General features: G+C 42.2%; 2 protein-coding genes across 8 annotated transcripts; one reads left to right on the top strand and one right to left on the bottom strand.

Moving 5' to 3' along the window:
• Positions 1–72: 72 nt before the first annotated feature.
• Positions 73–4,040, top strand: exosc7 (exosome component 7). The gene is made up of 5 exons (XM_022238853.2): positions 73–336; positions 1,303–1,736; positions 2,089–2,209; positions 2,899–3,054; positions 3,336–4,040. The coding sequence occupies exons 1-5, from the start codon at positions 235–237 to the stop codon at positions 3,429–3,431; spliced, it is 909 nt and encodes a 302-aa protein (XP_022094545.2). The 5' UTR covers positions 73–234; the 3' UTR covers positions 3,432–4,040.
• A 167-nt stretch (positions 4,041–4,207) lies between these two features.
• On the bottom strand, positions 4,208–14,039 carry LOC110981345 (schlafen-like protein 1). 7 transcript variants are annotated; one of them, XM_087137857.1, is made up of 7 exons: positions 13,786–14,038; positions 11,489–11,628; positions 10,261–10,436; positions 8,115–8,217; positions 7,726–7,846; positions 6,282–6,362; positions 4,208–5,768 (listed from the first exon to the last, which is right to left on the bottom strand). In XM_087137857.1, the coding sequence occupies exons 2-7, from the start codon at positions 11,602–11,604 to the stop codon at positions 5,724–5,726; spliced, it is 642 nt and encodes a 213-aa protein (XP_086993983.1). In that variant the 5' UTR covers positions 11,605–11,628; positions 13,786–14,038; the 3' UTR covers positions 4,208–5,723. The 7 variants fall into 7 exon arrangements, with proteins under 7 accessions (XP_086993983.1, XP_086993984.1, XP_022094548.1 ...); XM_087137858.1 differs by having other exon boundaries at positions 11,489–11,629; positions 13,789–14,038; XM_022238856.2 differs by having other exon boundaries at positions 13,815–14,038.
• Between the last annotated feature and the right edge of the window lie 2,504 nt (positions 14,040–16,543).

Genomic DNA, 16,543 nt, shown 5'->3' with positions numbered 1-16,543 from the left:
AGGAGAATTCGGACATATTTTATCATACATGCCCCAAACTAGATTATGCATGTTACATGCATGTCAATGTTGTGTCCCTAAATGATGGGACGGACGGACCTGTCGACCGATTACAAACCGTACCTCTGAGTCTGAATTTCTTGTGCATTAGGCAAGTATTGTACATCGGACGCTAGCCTACAAGAACAAGCACGTGCTCTCATTTCCACACAAACACATTTAGACCCATGGTGCATGCATGTACATGTACTATCTTGTGAGCTTCTGGCAGACGGCAGAATGGCAAAAGTGCGGCTAAGTGCAGGAGAAAAGACTTTTATTATACATGGTGTACAGGTAAATCTTTGCCAAATGTTACTTCCACCTCCTCTCCATTGTAGAGAGGCTTATAAATTTTTCTACGGACGCCAGTAATTATTCCCTTAACAGTCATGTCCTATTTGCCTTCAGAAAGCAAAAGAATGTCCAGAAAAGTTCAATTTAAGGACAGAAAAAACCACGGAGGTATGAAAAAAACCAAGTCGTTTATTCATGTTACTTAGACATGTTAGAAAACACACTTAGCCATTTCAACCCAGACCAATCTAATAAGCCTTATCGCAAATACTGCATGGATGATTTTGCACAATTGTAGTGGGCCTAAGGCATTATTTGAAGGAAATAGGACCAAACGTTGCCCTTTTTTCCTTCCCACAATGCCCTTCTATTTTGCAAAATCACCTGTGCAGTACTTGCGATAAGGCTTGTGTACGGGGTGTCAAGTGGCATCCATCTATGGAACTCTTTCCATTTTTCTTATTTTTTTTCTTTTTTAGGGTAGGGCCTAGTCATTTAGGCCTCTAATAAATCATTGTAGCCCAAATAACTATTAAACTAACGAAAGGCTAGGCCCACTTACATGACTGATTACGAAAGGCTATTCAACTGTATAAACAAAATTTGTAAAGGGGATAGCCGGTTCATACTACAGGCAAACGTGGAAGCAAAGCCATTCAATGTCATCAAGATTTGTAGCGAAACTTTGCTCCCCTCCAAGCCCTCCCAACCCCCCCCCTGGGTGTGCCAATAATTCCATTGAACTCTGCAAACCAAAGAAATATTAATTTCAGACATAGATTATCATCTTTCATTGCCGGTACGTCAGTAATGACCGCCAAGTAGAGCCCTTTAGATGGGGGGGGCATAAAAGTAATAAGCTATGTTTACCATTCACATGATTGTATCATTTTTTTACGTCTGGACATTTCTGAAAATGGACATCAATTGAAGTTTAATTTTTGACTGAGTAACTAAATTTTACAGGATGGGCTGCGCACTGATGGACGAAGCTGTGATGCATTCCGACCCATGGAACTGGAGTGTGGTGTTGTTTCCAACACCAGTGGTTCCGCCCGTCTCCGCCTCTCAAACACCGATATCCTGGTTGGTGTCAAAGCCGAGATGGGCAAGCCCCGACCTACACGTCCCGGCGAGGGCTACGTGGAGTTCTTCATCGACCTCTCGGCCAATGCGTCCCCGGAGTTCGAAGGTCGCGGTGGAGAGGAGCTGGCCACAGAGATCGCCAACACGCTGTCCTCGACTTATGACCTCACCAGCGTGTTGGACTATACTTCACTCTGCGTTCTGCCAGAGCAATGTTGCTGGGTACTGTATGTGGATGTGGTGGTGTTGGAATGTGGAGGCAACTTGTTTGACGCTATCGGCATCGCTGTGAAGGCTGCTTTGTACAACACCAGGTTGAATACTCTCAGCTTTTTATGATCTTCATATTTTTTCAGAGTAAACTGGGTAAAACTTTCTGAAATTAAAAGACAAATCTGAACAATTTGTCAATCTTCTGCAGGCTCAGAAGTGGCTGTGGAGCCCAATCCTTGTGGTGCTGACCCTTCCGCACTTGGGAGCCCCGGGCTGAGGATGGCTTAGAAAGAAGCCCATCCTGAATTCTTTTTCCCTTGTCCTCAGTAGCCACTTGTCTGTCAGCTTCAAATTTCTTTCTGCCTAATGTCTGTTTTTTCTAATATCATAGAAGAAAACTTTCCTGAATGCTAATACCTAAAACAATTTCTTCTGGATGTTTATGGGTGACAGAATACCAAAGGTCAAAGTTCAAGATGGGGAGGGTCAGGAGGAGATTGAAGTCTCTGACGACCCTCACGATGTCGTTTTATTGGACACTAGCAACATGCCTGTACTAGTCACCGTCAGCAAGGCAAGTCTTCCTTCTGTTGGTTTTATCCAATTTTAATTGTTGAATTTGCAGTCAGAGAGGGGCAATCATGCGACGTATGTAGAATGGACAGCTTTGAAGCTATCATTATTGGAAGTGGTTATTTTGTATATTTGACTGAATGATACCGAATGAGTTAATGACTAGTTTAGCTGGTCAAAAAATTTGGATTTTTTTCATGTTACTTTGTAAAAGCTTTTTTGAGGGATGATGATATTTTGGGGGACTTTTCACACGCTTTGGGAAGGAAGAGAGATGAAACGGACCTTACTAATCCGTCTTTCTCTCGTTATGTAAACAAAGTTGTTTTGAGGGCTCCATTTAGGAGCATGGAGCTTGCCCCCCCCCCGTCTGCCCTTGCCCAAAACTCAAGTGACCAGCACAATAAATGTGAGAAACCTTTTATAAACGGTTGTGGTCATTGAAGGGTTTTACTTGCAGGAATCGATCACTGACATGCACTGGTGACATGCGAATGTTGCAGTTAGTGAGCACGTTCAGTTTTTTCACAAAAATGTACATGTAGCATGCGCAGAGGGTAGACACAGGGAACAAACTGTTCCGCCCACTTTCGATGTTGACGATGATTGACATTTCCACCGCAGAAAACCACCCTCGGGCAAACTTTATTGATTGGTTCAGATTATCTGATCACCTTTCCCCAATCTTAGGTTGGCCAGCAGCACGTTGTGGACGCCACGCTGGAGGAAGAGGCCTGCTGCCTGGCCTGCATCGTCATGGCCGTCAACCCAAAGGGTGCCCTCGTTGGCATGGAAAAGAAAGGTGCCAGCAGTCTCACATTGAACAGCATTCAGGATATGATTACGGTAAGTTTGGAAAAAATTATGCCTTTTTATTCCCGGTCAGTCTGAAATTAAAAAAAAACCTGAAGATTTGAACAAAGTTTAAAAAAATAAGGCAGAGGTTTTGAATTGTTTTATTTGAAAAGAATGAAAAAAAATAATTATTTTTTCCTAAGTACCATGGGACATAGATTGCTCAGACAGGATTGTAATGGCAGAAAAACTTTCTGAGGTATGAGATACTTTTCTGAGGTTTAAAAGTTTTGCTACTTCACGAATGTTTTTTCATACACTTTTGTTCACAGACGGGCAAGAAGGTGGGCATGAACCTGAACAGTAATCTGTCGTCTGTGCTGCAGGAAATTGGTCAGAACACTTCCAGCACTGGGCTTCTGTCATGATCCTTCAAATGTTCTCCTGTGAGGGTCACAAGAACTTTCCAAAACTGAAATGGAATTGCCCATTTGCTACGTGCACACCCTGTAGGGGGCGCTGCTTGCGGCAAGCAGTGTGTCACCTCAGAGAGACAATCACTGCACTGCCACTGCGGCGCACGTTAACTACAAGATCCGTCACCTTGTTTGCACAGATTAATGTACCGGCTGATTTGCCATCGTTTTAATAGGATTCACCCATAAATGGTGACACTGAATTAGATGCAACACTGGTCTTGTGTGGTTTGGATGCATCCAAGATACATAGTGCATCTTCCATCTCGCTACGAATGGGGAAGGAGTCATGACCTGAGTACAACACTGATTTTTGGGAAACCGAGGGTTACCCAGTCTCTTTGAAATCCCACCCGGCTTCCCCTTTACCAAGGACCATCCTCACTAGAGAACAGTGAAATTCTTCAGATGAAAATGGGACACGAGGCTACATGTGAAACACTCGTTGCTTGTCCAGATTGCAACAAACTAAAGAAAAAAGGCAGTTTTTGAAGATGTGGATCATTTTAGAGATCTCATAGACCAATAAAGTACACCAATTCCTTTGCTGAGCGATTTAAAGGTTTTGTTCGATGTTTTACTCATTTTACATGTTGGTTAATTTGTTTGATACGAGAAGATGGCAGGCTGGTGTCCTTTTGGGGTGCTATCCCCATAAACATCATTTGTTAAAATTGTGTTCATTTTAGGAATGACTCTCACAAGTTTCAGTTTACTGACACAACATCTGAGATTTTTTCAAACTTTATTGTAACGTGCAAAAAATGTAAACAAATACGTAAATATAAAGAGTACAAAAGTATTGTGTAATTTACATGCAGTTGTAAACATAATGGGAGGATAAAATATTTTGACATATCCTCTCCCAAGCCAAGGACCAAAAATACTGCAATAAAGATGTTGATATACATATTTGAAGCACCTTAATTCACTCTGAGTTGGTCAAAATGTTGTAATCAGTACATGTGCATGTACATGTAGTCATTTTCATACACGGTGTAATAAGACTGATTCATAATTGATTTCAAGTTCTTTGGATAACGTTAGAAAGTTATGCATAATCAGTTTGTGTTCACGCAAATCAAGATTTCAACATCTCATCTCTCCTGCCCCTTTTTGTACTGTTTTCCTTAACAAATACACTCCGATGAATAATTGAATACAAAGCTGAAATGTCATCCAAAAAGCTAGCTTTCCAAGTATGGCATATTCCCTTCTGTGTTTCTAGCAGACCAACTCGGAAAAAAATATCTTTCAAACTTATACCATAATCCTTCATTGAATCTTTCTGAACAAGTTTCTGAATAACACCAAAAAGTCATTGTACCATGAACATCACACATTTAGGCTTAACAAATTTCTTAATTTTTCCCAACACTTTTTACCATCAAACACCTAATATTTTTAACAAGAGAAATTTCTTTTTCACAATTTTTATTTGGCTGATAGAATTTTTAAAGTCACGCATCACTGATCAAATACTTCAGCCAAGTCAAGCACGAAATGCCCTGAATGTAATGAACTCCACACAAAAATGCCAAATGTTGGTACAAGTGAAAAACAACGTCAATTCTTCCCGAAATACATGTAAATGGACTTGACACCCACTCTTATTGCACGTGACAGGTGTGGCAGCGTTGTAGTCAAGCCCCCATAAACAATGCAGTGCCATCAAAAGACCTCTGGTCTGAATACAAGTCACAAGTTCTTCAAATGAAGTGTAACAAAGGCTTTGGTCACTGTTCACCCAGTCGCATGTATTTGTGACCAGTCTTGAGACTAGTCGTGACGGTCTAAGTTGCACTGTATTGAGTTGCAAAGCTTGAAAGTATGGTTTCCTTCTTCCCTGGTACGTACGCAATGATTCCCACAGGGAAAGCACACATGAACCAGTGAAAATTAAGTCTTCATTTGCCAGAGTTGCTATGTTTAGTGGCACTTTTCTTGAGTTTGTGCAAGGATTTCATAACAGCATAACATTCTTTGTGTCCTCATGTGGCAAAGTTTAGTACTGCTTGATGTTTTTATCAACATTTTCATAAATGTATCTAAACTTGAGTACAAACAGAATGAGGACGGAATACTGTTGAGGAAATACACTCGGCTATTTATGACCCTCGTCACAAACTCTTGAACAGAACTTGGCACCAATTCTTCAGATATTAGCAAATTTTTCAGACCCAAATCCCTGGCTTAATCGATGACCACCAGAAGCTTTTTCCACGATGACATTTACCCCATAGATCAGCTGCTCACTGTCTTTGTTGCCGTTCCGCGTTGCTCCAACATCTGAAGGTTAAAGAAGACAGCTTCTGCATTAGTCGTTACCTCATTCCCAGAACTTTCTCCATATCTGGTCTATCGCCATCTATGATGTTCCTCACTGTACCTACCCCCGTGTCATTTTGGGGAAGGTACATGTAATGACAAAACTGATTCTTTTTTATATATATATACTATATTGCTTTTGTGCACATTCCGTTCAAAACTCACACGTGAATAAGTACACGAATGTAACATGTCCTTTCTTAGTAAGTCACACATCGCCTGCACCACGTACATAATGCAAGCATGATAAAAGAATGCAACAGATTAATCCAATGAGACACCACATTTCACCAAACTTTAGGCACGCGTTTGGAAAGACGCAACATCCTTAGCTGAAAGAGGCACGTCCCACTAAGATGCTGGTCACCCAAGTAATGGGTTCTCTTTCTGGTTGCCACATCAATCCGTACAGACCATGCTGAATGAATTATGTAATGGTCCAATCAACAAAAGAGATGCAGGTTTGCTTCTCACCTGTTTATACTTCGTTATTGCAAGGTCCTTTATCTGAAGGGCATTCTGGAGCTCAATGCTGCCATCCCGTTTTATGAAGACCTGAGATATTAAGCGTAGAACCAGTGTAGATAAGCATAAAACATTATCGACGGTTACCGAGAATGAAACATTATAAGCTATAAGCTTTTATGGAAGCACCTTGATGGGCAACAGATTTTTTTTCTGTTTTCTTAGGAAACTGAAAAACTTCCACTGAAGTCAAAACTCTTTGAAGCATATACCGTAGCTCTTAACCAAGTTATTTCTTTTTTCATGGGAAGAACAATAAAAGTAAACTTCATTAGCTTCTTGGAAGAGCTTGGAGTAGCGGTTTGGTAAGTAAGAATTTGAAAAACTACTGGAAAGCAAATGGGCCAATCTATAAATGTGGGATCCAATGTTTTCCTATCCGTTACAGCTGACATGATTTTTCTAAGTTTAGAACATATATTCATTTCCAAGAGCGCTTAAGTAACACAAATTATCAGCCAAACAAATATTTGAATGACATTGAAATCAATGATGAAGTATCAATGAAATTCAGTGATATCCCTCGTCACATTACAAAGGTTAGGTGAACGGGTACATAAAAGTATGTCTCCTGTCCGACCCCCAACTTTATAGCATAACCATATGCATATTAACAAAATGTAGAAATGTTGGGTGAGGGAGGAATTGCCCAGACCGTGACAATACCTTAGGATGAATGTGTATTGTTACACCTTGAACCTTTGATCACAGATTCTGTCTTTCAAATGGCCAGTTCGGTATTCCATCAGCGCATGCCTAAACTGACGAGGTCATTAGGGAACAGCTGCATGCACCTGCAATTGTCTGCCCTCTCAGCCCAGCCATACACCCGCTCCGGCACTGTTAACTTTTTTTTTTACAATCTTAGCCATGCACACCAAAAAAGACGATACCGCAGTTGCTTTGCTCTGAAAATCGCCATTTGCATAGCGACCAAAGTGCCATGGACTAGCAACCACAGTCGTGTATTTGAATATCCCCTTTTTTATGCACTGTGCGCAACTTTTCTGCTTTAAGACAGAGCTCGATGGAAAGTCCTTCCATTGTGGTGAATTTCTGAAGACCACAAGTGACTTCTGAATGAATTCAAAGTCTCAAAGAAGTACTCTTGCATCGGAGTAGCCCTAACCCTCCAAGTTTAGAGGAAATAGCTAATACAGTTTGGGTTGTATAGGACATCCATCTAACTATGCAGAATGTGTGGATGAGGTGTTACAAAATAAACACTGCTCCAACTTGTGGCGCAGTAAAAGGGATCCACTGAGCATTCCATTTTTCCCTTGATTTATTAACCAAACTTTCAACAGATCACCTCGGTAGTTATATTGTACCAGTCAACACTTGTTCACTATCCCTCAACTCAAGAATGTTAAACTTCATGCTTAACACTTGCCTTGTGGTCACCAGTCTCAAAGATATCTGACAGAGTGCCACCTCTCACAGAGATCTCTACCACCTTGTAGTTGGGAAACACCCTTGCCATGTTCAGTGAACACAGAGGTATAAGTCGCACACTAGATACACACAAAAAAAGTTTTAAAATGCGTATTTTTAACTTTGCCAATTGGGGTGGGGCCTAGGGGCAGGGCAAAATTCTAACTTTGTTTCAGTGTAATATTTGTCTACAAACGTTACATTCAAAGATACACATTCTTTCCTGACTTCACAGTGAACAGGAAAAATTGACTGGAGGGGATTTGATCCTCAAGCGTGCAGTATCGTTGCTCAAAATATTTAAAGTAACTCGTTGAAGTAGGAATGAGAAAATAACTTTAGACCTACCTGTGTGAAGGTGGTCTCGGCAGAAACTTGTCAAATGTGCGTTGGATGGTGCGCAGTATGTGTTCCTCGTCTTTTGATGAGACGCGCACACCTGTGATAACCCCTGTCAACAGATATCGTCAAGATACTTATGCAATAGGCATTGCTTCGGGGGAGAAAGGTTATATCTAGGTATACATTTTAATCCAGAGACTTTTTTATATTTCTTGTTGCATCTAAGTTCTTCAAAGGGGATAGCCTGTGACTTGCCTTGAAGCCATTTGTCTTGTAACTGGCTAGTGACCTAGGTACTCGCAAGGACCTGACAACAATCTTATGTTCTGCGGTAGCAGGCACCGTGGTCCGCTCTCCCTACAATTGCCCTTGGCACTTCTAAAATTGTGTACATACCCAAAGTTTGGCCTAGGTCAAGCTTGAATACAGTTTTTATGTACCAACTTAATGTTTGTGAATGGGCCCCGATCAGCAGCAAACATGAGAAAAAATATTGTCTTCTGGTATGCTGTCATTGCAATAGTGGGACAGTAAGGCTGTGTACGGTCAGGCTATGGCTAGGAGGAAGACAGGCTCTCACTGACACGTATTATTCCTAGCCACAGCCATAATATTCAGACACTGTTTTATGCATTCAAGCACATAAAGAACTTTCGCTTGTACAATGTGGTGTTGTAGTCAAGACCATTTACAAGATAAGTTGCAACTAACAGGTGAACAGGAACAAAGGAATGCTTTGTTGCACTCCAGTTGAAAAGCATGGGACTTGACTTCAGACTGGAGATCTTACGACCGTCTTGTGATGGTCTTGAGGGATCTCATCTACAACAGTGGTAGACTGGTTCCTTCCCCAGTTAGCATGAAGGGATGGAAACCAGACTATATAGCGCTCCCTCGATCTCCCAGGTACTTGCACTCAAAATCAATGTGAAGAACACATGTGAACCAGTCAAATTCCTTTTTGTCATTCAACACAACGCCCTCTTTTATTCGCGCACAGAGCCTACATTTGTTGTTAACCACTACCAGCCGGGGACTCCGAAATCGGAGCCGTATGGTTTATATGTGTGGCCGGGGTCTCCGAACTCGGACAAAGGAAACAGGGCCCTGTAACAAAAGACCGTACTCCGAACAAAAGACCAGGCTGCTGGGCATGACCGGCATTTTTCACTCTCAAAAGTGGTGATAATCCAGTGTTATTTTGAAACCGTATACCAGGGTTTGGGGTATTTAGAGCAAGCGGATTACCACCGGGGACTAAAGCTCTCCAACACCGCAGCGATGAGCCACACAGCATCGCTGCATGCTAATCTGGCCCCTATTGAAAAGAGGTCAGCAGTGCACTGAGCCAGGTTCGTGAACAAAAGACAGTTGTATAACACCGCACAATCTGGGCTCTGTTTACAAGGCTGCAGGCCTGGCTGAAATATTCGGGCATCAATGAAGGTCACCTGTCAACTTAGAGCAGTGCCTAAAGATTACTCCGTGCGGCTATAAACGACTGTTAAATGGAATGATGAATTGTTGAAGGATTTTGAAAACAGAAAAAATGATAGTCATGCCGGCCCAGCATCCTCAACGTTGAAAATTGCCCCGGCACGAAATGGTTAATACTAGGAGAAAATGTAGCTTTCCAAGAAGTGCTCAGGTACAGATGGGAGGGTTCCTGAAGCGTGTTAACCCCTTCTCACCGGGAAGCGGTACAAACCGCCGTAAAAATTGAGATCCCCAGCCCGCTTTTCAGCTATTATTCTCGGACCATGCTCGAGCGAACACGGTGAAAGAAGGCAGACCCTGGCTCTTGTATATATGGTGATTGGCCTTTGTGTGTTGCCAAGAAATGAAAAGGCCGAATTTGCATCATAATCACAAGCTTCACAATAGTCCCCACTTTGAAAAGAGGCAACGGGAATGTGGAAGCGTGAGTAGAGCCGCATGCCACCGAACAATGAGCCTTTCCACAGTGTAAATCAAAGCGTGCAGAGCACGCAGGGTCACAAACTGAGAATTTGCGGTTTGGCAGGTGGCCTTCGTGGCCAAGCAAGGCTGGAATTCTCGGAGTCGGCTTTCAGAAAAAAGTCCCAGCGTGAAGGGGTTAACAAAGTCACTTTGCAAAACTTCCTTTCGAGTTATGGTCACATCATGTACCCACCATCGTCTTTTATTCCGAGATAAAGCATCCCTCCTTCTCCGTTAGCAAATGCGCAGCCGTACCTCTCAACAGTTGAGGGTAGGATGTCATAAATGTACTTCCCTTGCGCCGCCTTGAATTCCACATTTCGATTCTCTCTAGTGTCTAGGATTCCTCCGTTGACATAATATTTAGATCTGGATGGAGCAAATGCAAGTTGAGGGATTGTTCCTACTTGAGTTGGTAAATGGCTTACTTCAAAGTAAAGTCAAGTACATTAATTACAAAATACGAGTAACCATTGGTGATTCCCGCAGGTGAATACCATGTAGCTAGGCTCACTAGATATCATGTGTGCAGTCTCATTCGGTGTCGTTTTTTGCCGATGTGAATATATAAGTATACAATTTAGAGCAATCAAAAGCCATTAAAATGCAACCTTACTCCAGACTCATGACAGAAATGGGAAGAGTGAAGTATCGAGGTGCCATTTTGATGGTCATGTTGGTTGACTATCAAGTCTAGGCCTGGGAGTCCGTGACAAGTCACAAAGTTTTTCTTGGATAATGGTGTTATTTTGAACTTTTATACTGAAAATTCCAAGAGGTAGAGTTAATTCCAACTCCAATAAGCCTTTAGCGAGTTAAATTTGAATGAAATTTGGTGCACATAACATTCCATTTCCCCAGACAAAAGACACTGTTGCTTTACCTCATGATTTGGGGCAAGCTTTTTCCTAGCGACCACCATCTCTGGAATAGACTGGTTCCTATGTGCCCTTCTTATCCACTGAAAACAGTGTATTGATGTAAGGCATCTCTTGTGTACTAAGCAAAAGCTTGCCCGAATCACAAGGTATAGCAACAGTGTCTTTAACAGGGGTGTGAGTGGCCATTTAAAATCAAAGCTCAAAACGGCCAGCAAAAAGCTGAAATGTTAACAGTTCCAATACTCTTGTACAGACCAAGTGTACGAAAAAGCTGAAATTCAGGGCCAACATCTCCTTACAGAAGCTGAAATCAGCTGAAAAGCTCAATTCTTACACCCCTGCTTTAGTATGGCGAATTGAAATTGTTATGTTCATGTGAATTGAAAGAATCAGAGAACCAGGTTTTCTTCAAATTTAACTTGCAAAAGGCTCACTGATGCAGCCATGGCATGAATAGTTTAAGACGTCGAATTCCCTTTTCTCTCAGATCCAGACTGTAGGCTGCTATCATCCCAGGTTAATTCCTTCTTGAGTACCCACCTGTGAGACACTCTTGAACTTCTGCATGTAGAAGAATCGTTGAAGTCATTGTTATTCTTTGCCGGAGTGATGGTGTACTTCTGCTGCTTAGATATGACTGATGGTGTGAATGCCATTACTTATTCAAGTGGAATCTCACACTAGAAAGAAAAAAAAGTTGATGAATTTCTGGAAAACAACGATCAAAATATTATGAAATCTGAAGGATATCTACTCATTGAGTCACAACTGTGAGGCCCTGTTGGCATTTGGAACGCAAGACACAGTGGAACTCTGCAAGATGCATCTTCTTACGTGTGTTGGGTATAACAGACCAGTACACGGTATCTGTGCTGGGTTGTTGTCGATTAACCAATATGGTGACCTCTGATTAAAAATGTGAGTAGTAACAATCGGCAGATAGGCCTAGACCTAAAGCCTTAGTGGAAATGGCAGTAAATTTGGCAGGTTTCACATTCAATACATACAGGTATGTGCATTTTGATCTGGGTAATTTAACTGGGGTACAGAGTTCCAAGTGCTCTGCAGAATACAAAAACATCCAAGACTCAGACTGACAAAACTGTCATGACTCTGCATACTTATCATTGTCAGAGAATTGAAAGCAATGTTATATAATCATGTAACGTTAAATGTGTAGAGACTATCATGGAAGGATCAGGTCAACTACGACCCATGTCAATTCAGACCCAAAACAAATTCAAACCCATGCCAAGTTGGACCCAGCCCAAACCTACTCAGACCCCCAAGACCTAATTTAAAAAAAAAGTGAAAAGGTCTTAGTAAAAAAAATTTAAAAGTACTCGGATGGCAGCGTTTGAACTAATAACAAAAGTGCAAAGACCCAACAGCGTGAGTCTAAGGTTGCTTTAGGACCCCTAAAATATTGTGGGTTTTAGACTTTCTGTTCTGTGAATGAAGCTTTTTCTGACTTTCCCCAGAACTGTAGGGTCCATCTTGCTCCCAGACAGAGGATCCCACAGCTCTAAAAGTAATTTCTGACTTCTTCAACCACCGGGAGCACGGCAGACAACACATCCAACAGTGTGGGGGGGGGGGCAATTTTTGACCTCTTGACCAGTTCTTTTGATTAGAAGATAATTTTTTTTCATGTTGTTCAAAAGGTTTTATGCCTTACTTTTCCGTGAGAAACGTCTCTGTCAATAAATTTGTATTAAATACATACAGAGAAAATTATTTTCTCATTTTGGGTACATTTAAAAAGATTTAACACAAAAATGGGAAAATAAGTGTAGGTCCTAGAATTTCTTTGGAGCTTTGTATCAGGTGCATAAACTCAAGCTTCAAGAATGGAATGTTAGGGCCTACTTCTACTATAGGTTTGGTAGAATTTCACTTATGAAATGTTCTTCAGGTTGGGTCTAAGTTAGCCCCACTAGTGTGGCACGGACTCTCACTCCCGATCCATCCTTAGCCACACATTCGTATGCGCAATTTCGTGTCGGCGTACTGAACATTTTCAGCGCACCCACTTATCATCATGGGCGCAATTTCTTTTGCACACGAACATGATTCTTGACCTTTCCGCTTTCTAAAAACTATTTATTGAAGGATTTCACTCACGTTATTGAGGTACTATCCAGTCTTTTAGCCTTTATCGCTCAGTCCGTTTATTACATATGTCTTGACATGGAACAGCCATCGAGGCGATGAGGGGTCAAGTGACGCATTGTTCAACGATCTTATTTTAAAGATGGCGACTGAGAGCGCGAGCCCATTAGTTTGAATGGATAAGAATCATGTTAGTGTGCAAAAGAAATTGCGCCCACGATGATAAGTGGGTGCGATGAAATTTTCAATACGCCGACACGAAATTGCGCATATGGATGTGTGGCTAAGGATGGATCAGGAGTGAGAGTCCGTGCCACACTAGTGGGGCTAGGTCCAAGTTGGCATGGGTCCAAGTACCCTGGTACCCCCAGGACTTTGAGGTTCATTGTCCGCCGCGCTCCCATAAATCCCACAGAAACAAGCCATTTTCATGGGAGTACAGTGGACGACGGACCCAACAGTTCTGGGTGTAGGCCTAACATGTGTGACCATACAGTTGCCGAGTCGTTTCCCCTCCTTCCTCCATGCTTATTTCACCACTTAGGCCTACTGTGAAAACCATTCAGACTTGACAATAGGTGGCGAAATAAGGGACCTGGCGACTGAATGGTTAGTTTTTATACGGTCACGCACGTTAGGGTCCGATTTACGCTAGCTGGTTAGAAACATTCCTTCCTGAACCCCCAGATTTAGGGGTGTCCTTGCTCCAAGTCCAAGCACATTACCCCATTAGTAACACCAATAATCCACGCACTAACAGAGTGTTACAGCTGTAGAGCTGAGGTTCACATTCACAACCTTGTCGATGCTATATCAGCCATCTCCACGAGGCAGTTCTACCGGCTACAGACTAGTTACTGTCAAGCTGAAATTTCAGAGCAATCTGGGCGACAAAACGGAGGGAACCCTCACTGCGCGCGGGGCCGGGCAGGGCATGCAGGTGGGAACGCGACATGCAGTTCGCGTTCGAAAGTACCACTCTACAAAACACGCCCTCTCTCGGTGAAGCCCGTATCAATTTGGCCTTGGTTGAGTGGACCGTCTACCGGTATACCAGGCACGAAATGGGACGAACGAACCTCCCTGACATGTCGTGTAGCAGTGCTACATGCTACACAGCACAAGCCTATGGAATTTCAGGTGCCTTCATAGTCTTGGGTTTGGATACGCAGTATGGTCATAAGGTACCCAGGAACTAGACCAAACCCTTGCCGCCGACCGACCGGACAGACTCACATACATGTACATGTATGTACACGATCATGGAAGCTGGTAAGCCTCAGTTGCATTGACTTGTGCACAAACTCACTGCTACGCAGTGCTACAGGCTGGGAAGGGAAAAGTCAGGGGTGGAAATGTGTAGCAAAAAAGTGCTACACCATTGACTTGTACACAAACTCACTGCTACGCAGTGCTACAGGCTGGGAAGGGAAAAGTCAGGGGTGGAAATCTGTAGCACAAAAGTGCTACACCATTGACTTGTGCACAAACTCACTGCTACACAGTGCTACAGGCTGGGAAGGGAAAAGTCAGGGGTGGAAATGTGTAGCACAAAAGTGCTACACCATTGACTTGTGCACAAACTCACTGCTACGCAGTGCTACAGGCTGGGAAGGGAAAAGTCAGGGGTGGAAATGTGTAGCACAAAAGTGCTACACCATTGACTTGTGCACAAACTCACTGCTACGCAGTGCTACAGGCTGGGAAGGGAAAAGTCAGGGGTGGAAATGTGTAGCACAAAAGTGCTACACCATTGACTTGTGCACAAACTCACTGCTACGCAGTGCTACAGGCTGGGAAGGGAAAAGTCAGGGGTGGAAATGTGTAGCACAAAAGTGCTACACCATTGACTTGTGCACAAACTCACTGCTACACAGTGCTACAGGCTGGGAAGGGAAAAGTCAGGGGTGGAAATGTGTAGCACAAAAGTGCTACACCATTGACTTGTGCACAAACTCACTGCTACGCAGTGCTACAGGCTGGGAAGGGAAAAGTCAGGGGTGGAAATCTGTAGCAAAAAAGTGCTACACCATTGACTTGTACACAAACTCACTGCTACGCAGTGCTACAGGCTGGGAAGGGAAAAGTCAGGGGTGGAAATGTGTAGCACAAAAGTGCTACACCATTGACTTGTGCACAAACTCACTGCTACGCAGTGCTACAGGCTGGGAAGGGAAAAGTCAGGGGTGGAAATCTGTAGCAAAAAAGTGCTACACCATTGACTTGTACACAAACTCACTGCTACGCAGTGCTACAGGCTGGGAAGGGAAAAGTCAGGGGTGGAAATGTGTAGCACAAAAGTGCTACACCATTGACTTGTGCACAAACTCACTGCTACACAGTGCTACAGGCTGGGAAGGGAAAAGTCAGGGGTGGAAATGTGTAGCAAAAAAGTGCTACACCATTGACTTGTACACAAACTCACTGCTACACAGTGCTACATGCTGGGAAGGGAAAAGTCAGGGGTAGAAATCTTTATGCTTAGAGTACTGTATTGTTAACTCCATCCTCTTTAGTAACAATAACAGGTGCATTTTCTGGAGTCAATTTGGTGAAAATACATAACAGCATTCAGAATCTGTACACTGTGTACCATGCCCAGATATGAATGGCCTAAAGGACTTTTAGAGAATGGCAATTTACTTGAGTAGCAGATTGTGTAATATATGTTTAACATTGTTGTCTATGAATGTACTAAATGCCATTGAAATTTAATTTGTAAAATCTCATGTTAGACCAAGATATTGAAAATTGGTATTTCGAATGGAAATATGTATGAGAAAAATTGACCAAGAAAACGAATGGAACTTATTTCATTACCCGAAGACATGCAATGCTCAAGAACTGAGTTGTTACTGTGCCGATTCCTATTTTAAAATCCTGATGGCTAATGGAAAATTGCAGCTCACAGAGGAATATAAAGATTGAATAGTTACTGATTAATGCACTTAATATTTTATTTCCATCAAGATCACTAAAATGTTTATCAAACATAATGTTTCTCACCAGGATATATTTAATCACAATTGATGGACACCACCAAAGAAAAAGAATATTGCTTTTTTTGTATCGAATCTTTTTCAAAAGTTACATTTACCTTGAAGAATCCTTACCAAATAGAGTTCCAAAGAGCACAAAGAGTTAAGACTGAATTTGTTGGAGAACGTGAACCACAGATAATTCATTTTTCTTTTTTGGTTGGGCAACATAGTTTGCAGGGATGGGATTGGCCACTTCAAATTAAAGCTAACAAGAATCACCCAAAAGCTGGAATTAATGTAAAAGGTTTCCATACTCAGTACAGAGCAGGAGTATAAAAAAGCGTCAAATCTAGGCCAACATCTGAAACCCCAAAAGTTTAAATCAGCTAAACAGCTTAATTTGTTTTTGGATTACCTTTGGTGTTAATCAAGGAAACTTTAACATTGTTGGGATGCCTTACAATTTGTACCGAGAAGCGAATATGTAAGTGAATACTGGTTC

Source organism: Acanthaster planci, linkage group LG06 (assembly GCF_054643075.1).
Source record: "Acanthaster planci isolate LZ-2023a linkage group LG06, COTS_SCS, whole genome shotgun sequence".
Classification (NCBI taxonomy): Eukaryota; Metazoa; Echinodermata; class Asteroidea; order Valvatida; family Acanthasteridae; genus Acanthaster; species Acanthaster planci.
The sequence above is the reverse complement of the archived record's forward strand: the minus strand, read 5'-3'. Positions and strand labels throughout refer to the sequence as shown.

What these genes read in the sequence shown, in the direction of transcription:
- exosc7 (XM_022238853.2), top strand. Translation starts at nt 235, where the DNA reads ATGCATGTACATGTACTATCTTGTGAGCTTCTGGCAGACGGCAGAATG. An exon ending in TTATTATACATGGTGTACAG is followed by an intron (nt 337 to 1,302) that starts GTAAATCTTTGC and finishes TAAATTTTACAG; the next exon opens with GATGGGCTGCGCACTGATGG. An exon ending in GCTGCTTTGTACAACACCAG is followed by an intron (nt 1,737 to 2,088) that starts GTTGAATACTCT and finishes TATGGGTGACAG; the next exon opens with AATACCAAAGGTCAAAGTTC.
- LOC110981345 (XM_087137857.1), bottom strand. Translation starts at nt 11,604, where the DNA reads ATGGCATTCACACCATCAGTCATATCTAAGCAGCAGAAGTACACCATC. An exon ending in TCTCGGAATAAAAGACGATG is followed by an intron (nt 8,218 to 10,260) that starts GTGGGTACATGA and finishes ATCTGTTGACAG; the next exon opens with GGGTTATCACAGGTGTGCGC. An exon ending in CCGAGACCACCTTCACACAG is followed by an intron (nt 7,847 to 8,114) that starts GTAGGTCTAAAG and finishes GTGTGTATCTAG; the next exon opens with TGTGCGACTTATACCTCTGT.